The 13,395-nt window shown below is 46.2% G+C and overlaps 1 protein-coding gene across 2 annotated transcripts in view; it reads left to right on the top strand.

Moving 5' to 3' along the window:
* Positions 1-12,922, top strand: part of SLC25A45 (solute carrier family 25 member 45) — a 44,786-nt gene extending 31,864 nt beyond the window's left edge. For both annotated transcript variants that reach the window (XM_073658612.1, XM_073658613.1), the window contains 2 exons: positions 10,265-10,529; positions 11,986-12,922. In XM_073658612.1, coding sequence (XP_073514713.1) covers positions 10,265-10,529; positions 11,986-12,254 — 534 coding nt within the window. In that variant the 3' untranslated portion in view covers positions 12,255-12,922. The remainder of the gene's footprint in view (positions 1-10,264; positions 10,530-11,985) is intronic.
* The last annotated feature ends 473 nt before the right edge of the window (positions 12,923-13,395 follow it).

Consider the following 13,395-nt stretch of genomic DNA (forward strand, 5'->3'; position numbering starts at 1 on the left):
TTCGGTGGACATTGCAATATAGTCCCTCTATAAATTGTTCGGTCAACAGCCTGTCCTCGTTTCCCACGCTGTCGGGGTCGGTCTGCTTAATGGCTCTCAGGGCCTCTTGTAGGTTTAGTGCATAGTCCCTTATACTCTCATGTGCTCGCTGCTTGCACCCATAGAATTTAAGCTTAATCTCGGCTGAGGTGCGGGTATCAAAGGTGTCCCTCAGCCGGGTTAGTATCCCCGCGACAGTCCTCCTCCCAGGTGGCCAGGACTTTACCTCCCTTTGGGCTGCCCCGGTTAGTTGGGCCACCAGGATGCTCACTTTTTGCTCTTCTGTGAGGGGGTACACCTGGAAGAGGCTATCCAGCTTTTCTCTAAAGTCATTCAGGGTATGTGACTCCCCTGAGTATTGGGGTAGCCAGGCTGCTCCCGGGATATAGGGCATGGTAAAAGGCATGACTGCAGCAGCGCTGGCGCTGGCGGGGGTTGAGGCAGTGAAGCTCTCCTCCGTATCCGACATCTTCCTCCCCCCTAGTGGACCGTGGCCTACCTTGCGATGATCCTCTTCCGTAGGCCGCGGCTCCGCAGTGGATCGTCAGGGTTAAGGACCTTCCGTCGCGCTCCTGTGACGTCAGCGTCTGCTGGGCTCCTTCCAGGACCTTACGCGACGTCTGGACGTGAGGCGGGGCTTCAGTTCTCGCGCGCTTTTGGAGTCCACGCCCCTCTTCTTCCCGCGCGGCGTCTTCAAGATGGCGTCCAACGGCGGGAAAACTCCACGGAAGGCGGGAAGAAGGCTGAAAATGGCGCCGGATGGCGGGAAAACTTCACGGATGGCGGGAAGAAGGCTGAAGATGGCGCCGGATGGCGGGAATCTTCGCGGATGGCGGGAATCTTCACCACAGGTTAGTTTAAAAGTTTCTTTTTCAGGCACGCAGTACCCGGTGGTTGCGGGCACAGGATCCTGCCGACTATGCCAAAAGCTGACGCGCCCCTGGGCCTGAGTCGCGCAGCGTTGCGCACGCGGGAGCCTACCCGGAGCCGGATCTGATAGGGGTAGTAGTCTCGTGGCGGTGACCCGGTCCGTGCCCAGGGAGTCAAGCTGAGTGGCAGTTATTTAGCAGTAGATGTAGGACGACTACGCCACCCGTTGAATGCAGCTATGGAGCTGCCGCTGCAGGGCAGACCGCTGAGGCCGGTGGAAGGATGGTGCAGCGTGGATGGTGTAACCCCCAACGGGAGGGGTATGGCCTCAGGGCAGCCGACGTGGATGATGGGGGTAGCAGGAACCACTCAGAGACGATGCGGTGTAGTTCAGGGTCTTTACTGGTGACAAAGATAGACCCTCCCGGAGTACTGGCTAGCGGTCGGGGCCTGGTCAGTCCTTGAGCAGATGGGATCCCCCTTGGCCAGGCGGAGTTGTAGGCCTCCCCAACTAATTGTACTCTTCTGGCTTCCTTGCTAGAGGCGGGTAAAGGTAGCCCACGTCCCTGAGTGTACCGTGTGGTGCTCACCCGTATGGCCGGTGACTCGGGGCCTTCTAGTGGCTTCCGCTCCACGACGGCGGTGCTGGTCCCACGCGTGTGACCGTGCCTTCGGGTTTCTTGGCCAGAGGACCTGAAATCCCCTGCCGGGCGGTTTCTGCTGCTGGGTAAGGATTAGTCCCCACAGCCTCGGACTCCGGGTCCGGTGGTAACTCTTCAATCAGGGCGAGCTCTTCAGCTGCCAGCCCCTGATTCCTTTTAGCACTGCTCCCACTGAGCTCCTGATCTTTCTTTCCTAAGCTGCTCCTCTTCTTCTCTCTACTCTTCTCTTCTTCTCTCACCCTGCCTCAGCCCCAGCTTTATATAGGGGAAGTTCTTCCCCTCCCAGGACTGGGCAGGAGGTGTGGCATGCATAGGATTCCTGACCAAGAGACCTCCCACCTGCTCTCAGACATAACATTGCTATTATTGTGGAGACCAGACCCCTGGGGTGCCACACTTCCACCACCTTATTTGCATAAGAACATAATGAGTGCTTTCTGCAAAACTATCCAAAGAATTTTTTAAGTAAAGTTATGACTCTTCCTAGCACAATGTCCACTACAAAGGCTTGTGTTTGCTCGGATACAGATTTGGGACCTGGCAAACTACTTTTAAAATTCTTAAGCGGTTACACACCTTAACCATTTTTTGAAGGCTTAGAATGGGATAAAAAAAAATAAAAGAAGCAATACTTACGATGCCAAGATGAGCGAATAAATTCTAAACAAATTAATTTCACTATCAATTTCCCAAAAATTCAGATTCAAATTTTTGGGGATTCAATTTGAATCCAGGAAAATGCTGTCCAGCGATCTGACATTTCATGTAATTCTGAGGGCTGGCAAGTTAAAAAAATACAAGAAAATATTATACTCAGTTCTCCTAGGCTTTCCTCAAGAATGCAATCTATTTTGCTGATGGAAGCAGAATTATTACAGATGGTGCTGGACACGGAGTCCTTATGTGTCACAGTAAAAATGTACAGAATTTAGCCATACCAGTAAAATATGTGTTGTATGTTACCAGTATAAGAAGATGGGAGTTGTGTCCACATTCCCCCTTTGTTGATATGTGCTGTGATGTGATGCATTATAATGTTTTACATTGTTATGTGATAGCGTTGTGTTCTGCACTCAACAGGTAGTGAGTAAGTATGGATAGAGTTAAGAGTTGGGACTAGCCCAGAGAGGAGAAGCTATGTAGCAAGATCAGAGAGGACTTCCTTGTAGTGAGTCAAACAGGGCCTAGCTTGCAGCTAGAGCAGACCTTTGTTCTGGGTACTCGGCAGAGCCGCATGAATTGAGTGTCCCCAAAGTGAGTGGGGACTGAGGCAGTGTATAGCGTAATTCTGAGTAGAGAAATAAAAAGCGGTAGAACAGAGTGAGTTAGCGGAGACTGGTCCTGGGACAGGACACCTAGCAATATAACCCCGAGTTTGCCAAACAGAGAGGTAATGGGCCAGGACGGAACAGGGAATGTGAGACAAAGATTGCCCTGGGCGTTGGTTCCAAGGCGTCAGCTAGTAAAGAAGTTAAGTAACGGCCATAGTGGCAAAATAGTTCCCCTAAGGTAGAGAAAGACTCGGAACCACGGGTTGATAATAGGACTTTCACTAACTAGACTGTAGTAGTGTACTGGGTGGTGGTGCAGACAAGGAAACGTGAGGCAGGAAAAAGTAAACTTGAAGAGGTAGAGAGACTGTATGTGAAGATACTCCGAATTGTGAAAGAAAAAAGCCAAAGTCATTGGTATTATGCGGCCTGCAAGGGCATAGTGACTCGCCCACAGGGGCCTTACTATTCGGGGTAGTATATCACGGTGGCTGGCCCAGGGCGGTCAGTGCACAAAGGGGTATCAAATACTAATAACAGTTCAGAGAATTCGTGATGCCACCTGTGGTGTCTGGTGAAGGTCACCAGCGCTGCAACAGTCCTCTGACGCAGGTGTCAAGGCAGGTAAAGATGGTACAGCTCCCCACAGGTGGAGCGGGCCTCAGGGCAGTGTAGATAGATAGATGGTGGAAGGTGCGCTGGGCGTTGTAGTGCAGATGAAGAACGATGGCGCAGCCGGAGTAACGGACAGATACAGGGGGTTTTGCTTCGTTACCTTTACTGGTACAGCTGTTAGACACGGTCCAGGGTACTCCAGGTGAAGGGCGCACTTTTGGACTTCTCCCCAGGGAGCGGGTATAAGGCCTCCTGATCCGTGTCTGCCTCTGTCTTAGCTCCTGGCCAGCCTGCAACTGGGCCTAGCTTATGTGTCCTGCTTTTACTCCACCTGTTGCTCTGAAGTAGGACCTTTGGTTGGTAACCACTTTCCCTGGACGTCGGGGCCTTCGTGGTTCCTGGTCCTGTATGTGTCTAGCTTCAGGTTTGCCAGGGACTTGTAGTCCTCCTGGGATTCCAGTTATCCCTACTGGGTGTAAAGGGTCCCTGTAGGCTCGGACCCGGTGTCCGGTATATATACTGGGGTGAGCCTGGTATGCTCCTCTGCCCCCTTTTTATCACTCTTTCCTTCCTCTCACCTTCGGCCACTCTCGGGGCACTCACTAGGCTTCAGTGCTGCTGGAGGCCTAGCTTGCCTCACACAGCAGCCTGCGTGCTGCTCTCACTCTCACTGACCACACTGTAACTAAACTCTAGACTGAACTCCAACTAATCACTAACTGAGCTGCCTGGCTCCACCTTCCCTTTATATATCCCTATCAGGGCTCCCTCTGCTGGTATGAGGTGGAAGGTGGAGGTGTTTGCATGTAGTGAGGGCCTCTTGTGGAGAAATCCGTCCATGCACCCTTCTGGGTTCTGTGGCACCATACGCAGCAGGGCGCCACAATAGCACCCCTATAGACGAAGCCCACACATCCAGCCAGGACCCCCCCACCTTCATGTAACGTGTTGGGGCATAAGAGACGAATATCTCGTTCACGGCTACCGTGTTACAACAGTCTGGAGGGAGGACTGTTATCAGTAAAGTGCATGATAGGTAAAGGAGTCACTCTACAATTCTAAACTGAGGGTATGTGCACACGTTCAGGAATTGAAGCAGAAATTTCATGAGCGTTTTTGCTTCTGGCTGAGTTCACACGATGCGTTTTTCATGCGTTTCCGCGGCGTTTTTGCAGTTGCGTAAACGCAGCGGAAATGCATGAAAAATGCATGGTAGAAGGGCAGCAATATTCCCCAATTGAAATCCGCATGTGCTGTGCCCATGATGCGGATTTTTCCGCAGCGTAAACGCTGCGCTCAAAAATCCGCAGCATGTCAATTAATTTTGCGGAAACGCAGCTTTTTTGGCGCCATTGACTTGCATTAGACCGCATGGAATCCGCATCACTGTATATGTTGATGCGCTTTTCATGCGGTCTAATGTGCGGATGGTACCCGGGTGTGGATGTGAGAACTCTCATCCAGACCCAGGTACCATTAAAAAAAAAAGAATAAAAAAAAATATATATATATACTCACCTTCTGACGGCAGGCGCAGCGCTCCTGCTTGGTTCCCCGCACTTCGCGGTTGAATGAAGAAGGACCTTTGCTGACGTCAGAGTCATGTGACGGGTCACGTGACGCTGACGTCGGCAGGTCCTTCAGTCTTCACTGCCGGTAGCCGGGACCGAGCGAAGCAAGACACCGGGGGCCATTATAGAGGGTAAAGTATATATTTATTTTTTATTTTTTGACATTCACACACTATATAAATCCATGCCGGCTGCATGGATTTATATAGTGTGAAGTTGACAAGCACTTTCCAAGTGATGCTAAAATTAGCTTGGGAAGCGCTTGTCAACCCGCATGCGGAAATGAAAGTGAAGACCGCTTCATTTCCGCATGTCCCTGGCAGGAAACCGCATGTACAATCCGCATGTACAATCCGCATGCGTATTTTCCTGCCAGGGAGATGCAGAAATGCTCAGGAAAAAATCCTGAGCATTTCTGCATCGTGTGCACATACCCTCTCCCTGGCAGAAAAAAACGCATGCGGATTTACATGCGTTTTTGATGCGTTTTTGAAGCATTTCTGAGCATCAGGCTGTGTGCCCACGTAGCGTTTTACAAGCGTTTTTGATGCGGAATTTCCGCAGCGGAAACGCTTGTAAAATGCTTGGTAACCCGCACCCCATGATCCCCAATGGGTTTCCGCAACTTCTATGCACATGCTGCGGATTTTTCCGCAGCGTTTATGCCGCGTTCAAAAATCCGCAGCATGTCATTTAATTTTGCGTTTCCGCAAGCAGAATTGCCTTTGTCCAATGCATAAAAAACGCAAGGCAATTCCGCATGTGGAAAACGCGTGATAAACGCGCGAAAAAAGCGCGATAAACGCGTGCGGAATTCCGCATGCGTTTTTCCGGGAGAGGACTTGCATTTATGCAGCAGAAATTTTCTGCTTCATAAATGCAACGTGGGCACATAGCCTCAATGAATGATTTTTGGAGCTAAATAAAGTTGGTGGTACATTGCTTAAGCCTTTGGATTACCATAAAAACTGGGGTGAATATATTGGTTCATTTAAATTATTAAAGAATGGGTCTATTGTATTTCAAATAAAATGTTTACACTGTGTCTGTGTGTTTCTTTACTTTGTTTGGTCATGAAAAGGTATTATTGACACCTTGACATCACCAAACAAAAGAGCTGGGTGTCAGCTAGTCCCATTCGCCCAGTCATTAGCATTTCTATTCACGTAATTTATGCGACTCTGTGAGCTGTTTTTTTTTAGCCTGGGAATGTGCCACAAGGCTAACATTTTCCCTGGCCATAATTAACATCTCACAGCTGGTTCATTAGCCCCTACGTCTCCCCTCCCCGATCAGCACTCAGCAGCGCTTTGGGCACAACGTATTTATGTTGCGTCCAACACGCGGTGTTCTAATGCCGCCCTTTTGTTGTCAGTACATGTGAATCCACCGCATATAATGACACTTCAATCGGTCAAAATATGCAGCAGAGACTAGCGTGTCCACTACTGAAATTGACATGCTGCGGGTGAGTTTGGGTACATGGCCACGGTCAGGAGCTGCTGCAGGTTTGACGCTGCGTGTTTATACTGTGTCAAACCCGCAGCATCCAGATGTTACAGCATAGTGGATGGGATCTCTAGAAATCCCATGTCCACTATGCATGCATCAGAGGCTGCAAATCACCCACGGACACTGACATGCGGCGCGTCTTTCAGGACCGTAGCATGTCAAATACTCTTGTGGAGTCGCTAGTCTCCGCAACAGAAATTTGACCACTAGAATGTATAGAATGCGGTAAATCCGCATGCTTCCATGAACACATGTGATTTACCTACGTTCAATAGAATGCAACATTTTGGACGCAGCAAAAATTTGCGTCCAAAATGGTGCTACGTCTGAATTATGGGCACAAAGCCTAAAATGTAAAAAAAAAATGGCGTGGGCTCCCGCGTCAGTTTTATAACCAGCAGAGGGAAAGCCGACCGCAGTGGATGATATTAGTAGCTGTGGAAGGGGCCATTAGCCAACAATGTTCCATGGCTATTAATATAAGCCCACAGCTGTTTGTTTAGCCTTTACTGGCTAGATTACAGGGGGACACCAGAAAAAATTGATGTGGGGTTCCCCTATAATATCGAGCCAGCAAAGGCTAAACTAGACAGCTGCGGGCTGATATTAATAGCCAGGGAAGGGGCCATGAATACTAGCCCCCTCCGCGGCTATTAATATCACCCCTCAGCAGTCCCAGAAATGGTGCATCCATAAGATGCGCCAAATCTGTCGCTTAGCCTCGCTCTTCCCACTGCCCTGTAGCGGTGGCGATGGAGTTAGTGGGGTTGGGGTTCACGTCAGCCTTGTATTGGCGGCTGACGTGAAGCCCAGGTTAGTAATGGACGGTGTCTATAAGACGCCCCCATTACTAACCGCGTGGTTAAATGGTCACTGCTTTTTTCAATAAAAGACACGGCCAGAATAAAGTATTTTAATGAAATAAAAAACACATGGTTCTACAATTTTTTTTATTACATGCCTCCGCGAAACCCTCTATCGCCTGAAAAAAAACAAACAACAATATCCCTCACCTGTCCGCCGTCAACGACGTAGTCCACGATCACAACTGTCCCACGACGATCTGGATCATTTCTACATCTGTGACATAAGCCATCACTGATTTCACAGCTGTAGAATACAGTACTGTATACTGACAGGGGTGTAAAATCACCCATGTCAGTATACAGTGCTGCAGGGGGTCACTGGGGTTCATCAGCTGAAGATAAGCTGATGAGCCCCGGTGAGCTAGAGACCATGGGAAAGTTCTTGTGAAGGTTCCCACCGTAAGCATCAGCTGATCGGTCATGAGACCAATCAGCTGATTACCGGCTTCAGCAATCAGCTGATGGTCACGTGACCATGAGCTGATTGCTGCCGGCACTGATCACCTGATGGTTGCGTGACCATCAGGTGATCAAGTGACGTCACCGCAGGTCCTGGAAGTACACTGCGGGGTGCGAGCTGCCGAAGAGGAAGCATCGCCGAGGAGAACACCAGGACACCGGGGGCCGCTGGACAGGCAAGTATGAAGTTTTTTTTTTTAATTTTCACTTTTTTATTCCTTTTTTTTTACTGGGAGGAGCAGGCTGCTGCTTCTCCCATCCATGCTGCTCTCGCTGTTATCAGCCAGAGCAGCGGTCGGATGAAAGTAGTACCAGCCTCCTCTCCCGACCTGGATACCAGCCGCGGCGCGATTCCAGCGCGATTTTCCGCCTATTGATTTACATTGAAACGCAGCAAATCCGCATGAATAGATATTATACATGCTGGTTTGCTGCGATTCAATGCAAGTCAATGGGTGCGATTTCTCTGCGAAATCGCGCCTGAACTGGTTGTGCTGCGGTTTGTGCCGCAATGATAATCCGGTGTGGAAATTTCCGCATAATGTGCACAGCACATGCGGATTATCATTGCTCTACATGGCAGACCTATTACCAAGCAGTTTTAATGCGTTTGCGCGGCGGAAAAAACGCCAGAGAAACGCATTAAAACCACATTGTGTGAACTCAGCCTGACAATTGAGCCATCCTGGATGGAAAGTGTTTGATATCCATTGTAGATAAGCAGTATCCAAGTAGATAAGTAGATAGCCAAGTTGATATCCAAATAGATATCCAAGTAGATAAGCTTGTATGTCAATGAAGAAAGAGGTAAGACTCTGGGTCTCAGACATCAGAAAGCACTTAAGAACTTGAAAAATGCAATCTTGTAGTGTCCACTTGTCCTGATATTGTAAGATATGAATGCTGCATTAAATCCAAGGTTACAAGGCCACCCGTTCCAAAAGAGTCAGACCAGGACTTCACGACGCTTGACAAATAAACAATGACAACTTCAAAGGGTACAGAATGCTAACCCCAAAACAAAATCGTTACTCGTAGCATTACTTTTGCTGAGGTCCAGAAAAATAAGCTGCGAGATTTCATTTGGCTATGTGGATGATGCAGGACGCATCATCCACATCAATCAGAGCAGGAGGACGGCCATTAGGAGTAGAGAGGAGGTACAGACTCTGCAGCAATGACGCCCATCGGACTGGGCCATCCGATTTACATACAGCGCTGGAGCAATTCAAAAGGTATTTTTGGGGGTATACAGGGAGAGTTAGGAGACAATAGACAGCTTTGTGGAATGCAGTACTGAAGTGGATAAAGGTGGTGGCATTTGCTCAGACACTAAAAAAACTAGTGATAGGTTCCCTTTAATTATTTTTACAAGGCCATTGACTGCAGTGAGAGACGTTTTAGGCTGATGAAAAGGCAGGGACTAATAGACTGAACTTAAGCTGTTGAAAAGAGATGTTGTAGTATACAACAGCTGCAGGCTTATGTTGCTGGGGGGACTATGTTGAGCAGACACTGTAACTGTTAAAACTGTACTGTTTTTTTTTTGTGTGTGTTTCAGTTTCTTCCTGTAATGTTGTGATAATAAATGCAATGGCTGCTGTATATCTTTAATAACCTAGTTAATTTTCCCTCGGATTCTGACTTCTGATTATTCTTCTTCTATTATTTATAGGAAAGAAGGATCAGGCATATTGAATTTTATCATGCCCAATCCATTTGATCTAAGGGAAGTTAAGCTAAAGCACAGGTGTCTGGCATCAACTTATTACCCTCTCCCCATTGAGAACATATGTATGCTTGGCCAAACGTTTGTAGGGTGGATGGGTTGTGAGGAATAGCTGTTGGCTGAATGAAAAATTCAGGATCTGTTTGCTGCATTGGTCATTGCTGAGAGGAGAGCAAAGTACTATAGTGCGCCGGCTTTACTTCCAGGTCATCGGTGCTCTTGGCCTTTTCTGGCACATGCCCATTACAGTACTTTGCTCTGCCCTCGGCAGGACAGATATAAGTCCATCTGCACAGGAGTGCAATGGAGGACACTGTGTGGATGACATAGGATGCGTCATCCACACGAAACAGGGAAGGAGAAGGGTGATCGTTAGAAGGAGGTGCCGAATCAAGACAAGAAAGGTCCGTCAGACTGGACTGCGCTGTGTGAGTGTATAATAAAAGGTCTTTTTTGGGATCTGGATTGGAGATTTTTTTTACAGAAGTCCAGTATGCTGTAAAAGATGCCCTAATGGTACTGGCCGTACTTTATATGGGAAAAACCTGGTGACAGGTTCCCTTTAAGAGTAAATCTCCACTTCAGCAGTAAATCCTTGAATTCCTATGGAGCTATGAAAAAGTAGATGTTGAAATCTGAAACAAAGCCATATACACTCTTATGTCTGCAGGTATATTTTACAGCTCCGGTTGACCTGATAAAAGTGAGGTTACAAAACCAAACGGAGTCGTTCAAGCAAGTGAAGCCGGACAATCTAAAGGCTCGGTATCGTGGTCCTGTTCACTGTGCTGTGAGCATATTCAAAGAAGAAGGCATTAGAGGTCTCTATAGGGGGTCCAATGCACTGATTGTACGTGACGTGCCCACTCTTGGATTATATTTCTTAACTTATGAAGTCCTTTGCAAATGGATGACTAGTGATGGTGAAATACCAGGTAAGACTGTTAGAGTTTACACTGGTGAGTGAATATCGGATTGATGTAGTAAAGAAAGTAAAGTAGAACTTGCCGACAAAAGTCTATATCGGGGCAATGTATGGGCATCTGATAATGCTAAACGGTAAACGTCCAAAGCGAACTACTTTGCCATTGGCGGAGTTATCAGTCAATCTCCTGTGCCTAATGCTATATCGTAATTCGTGTCATTAAAAAAGCAGGTCTACACTCAGCAGTGAAAACCCTAAATTAAAGAAACAAACTGTGCTTAGGTCCAGCACCGAGTCTCCAACACTGCTCCCGATGTCTGTTATTGGATACAAATCTGATGCTACGTCAACAGTGCTGCAACCAGTTAGTGAGCTCAGTGCTTCTGAGCAGCCCCATCTACCTGGGGAGAACCAGTGAGGTCACTGATTGGCTGCAGTGCTGTCAAAATGATATCAGCGCTGCAGACAATAGCAGACACTGGGAGCAGCGGAGACTTAGCTGTGGACCGGGTGGGGGGGAGTAAAGCTCGGTTTGTATTTTTATAATACACTTAAGTGGGGGAAAACAGAAATGTCCTTTAACTTTGAAAAAATGTGGACATTTGTCAATCAACGTGTTCTTTTAATAAATTAGTGACCCCAAAACAACCATATGGACTTTGTTGAACTGTATAATATATGTCCTATTCCAGCTGTGCATCCATGTGGCTCTTGGGAAAAAGAGTCAGCAGGAGAGCTGTAGATGGGTGCTTTTGTAAACTTATGCCTTAAGACTCTTCATAGAAGGAGAGAACAGGGTCTCTAGTGCTTCCTTAACCCTGTTAAAGAGCCTTTCCACAAGACTTAGAATTTAGAGGCAAGCCAGAATCGTTTCCAAAAGTAGAAGACCCTATTGGAAAAGATTCTGGTTTGTCATTATAGTCTACGTCATGTGGTGAGGATCTTTAAAGGGTTAAGATTGACTTATAGTACAGTATATTTACAGGATAGGGTATAATTTGTTAATCAGTGGAGGACCCACTTCTGGGACCCACCCAGATCGGCAGAATAGGGAACCATTATCCTCTTTAGAATGAAGGAATAATATGTTTTCCCATCGCTCCATTTATTTAATATGGGAATGCCAAGCACTGCGTTTGGCTTTTTCTGGCACCCCATAAAAAAATAGAGTGGCGGTCAAACATCCAAACTGCTGTGCCATTTTGTAATGGGGTTAAAAGTTCCTCGATCTCCTGATCAGTGCTGGTCCCAACAGTTGGACATTCAGTGATCAGCAAATTAGGTGATAACTAGTTTTCACTGGACAAGCCCTTTAATATACTGTCATAACACTGTGTAAAACTCTGGGTGTTTTACAACACTGTCATAACTAGAAGAACATTCTATATTATTATTCGAAATATACTCACAATGTTTAGTTACATTTAATAAAACATTTGTATGAAATCCTTATTTTTTTCCATTAGACTCCTGGACTATGCTGTTTGCTGGTGGTTGTGCCGGGACAGCAGGATGGGCAGCTGCAAACCCAATGGATGTAATAAAGAGCCGCTTGCAGATGGATGGGATGAAAGGTGTCCAATATCGGGGTATACTTGACTGTACTTACAAGAGCATTAAACAAGAAGGGCTCCGCGTTCTGTGTAAAGGACTCACCGTAAACAGTCTTCGTGCCTTTCCTGTTAATGCAGTCACTTTTCTAAGTTATGAAAAGCTACTAGAGAACTTTCGATAAATTTGTCGCCAACTATAGTTAGTTTCAGGAAATTGTTTTTGTCATCAGTTGCTACACAATCAAAATGACCTGAAAACCTCCAGGACTCAACCAACCAGAGATATCTAAAAAAAACAACCTGCCAAACAAACAAAAAAGAACAGAAATAAATATGTATATGAGGGCAATATCATAGAGTTTCAGAGTCCAATATACTTGTATATTATTAGGAAGCCTTGAAAGATGCAACACCCCCACTAAAAAATGGCAATTGGGACAAGCAAAACTTCCAATCATTTTGGGATTAATATACTGGAACAACAACTGGAAATATCAGGATTCACCTTTTTGCAATGATATGCATTCTAAAATAAATCCGACTTCTACAGATAAATCCAAAAAATACAGCAATGCGCAGTCAAACATAGATGTGTTATCACTGAATTACAAAACATGCCTAGAATTATATCCAAGCAATCCAACAAAGCAGATAACTTATAGCAGAAAGATCATATATAGTCTTAAATGTTTATTTTATATGGTTGTCTTCGCTAGTATTTGAGTCTGTATCACTCAAGGCTGTTTACATGCAGAAATCTTGTCACAATTTCAAAAATTCCGACCGTTCAGAAGCATGATCACAATGCAAATGCAATTCATCAATAAATTATACCACTTTTTTTCATTCATTGCTGGTTATCTGAGTATTAAAATTATCATTTTTTGAACTGTAAAATATAAATGATTGTCTTCTGACTCATCCTAAATATACAGAATTACTAGTTTAATTCAATATGTGCGATATCAGAGCTTTTCCTTACAGAGACCCCATGTGCTGCTGTACTATGCACAGATAAGATGCCTTATGCATGGAGTTCTCACCTAGAAACAATGGTACAGAAAAAATTCTCTGTTTATGAAAGTAAAAACATATACGGGTGTGGAGAAGACCTATACAGCTCTATGGCAGCCTTATTATGAATGGAGAAGACAATGGCATGATATGGACATGAGTTCTCACCCTCCTTACAGGATAAATATATATTTGTAATGTGTTAACCAATAAATAGAAAAATAGGCATATTTGAGTGTTCTCAGTGCGTTATAACTTTTAAAATGAACCTGTTTAGGAATACATGTTGCCCAAACTGCGAGCAGCATG

The sequence above is a fragment of the Phyllobates terribilis genome, unplaced genomic scaffold, assembly GCF_046119375.1.
Source record: "Phyllobates terribilis strain yellow unplaced genomic scaffold, ASM4611937v1 Scaffold_13__5_contigs__length_258822181, whole genome shotgun sequence".
NCBI classification, from domain to species: domain Eukaryota; kingdom Metazoa; phylum Chordata; class Amphibia; order Anura; family Dendrobatidae; genus Phyllobates; species Phyllobates terribilis.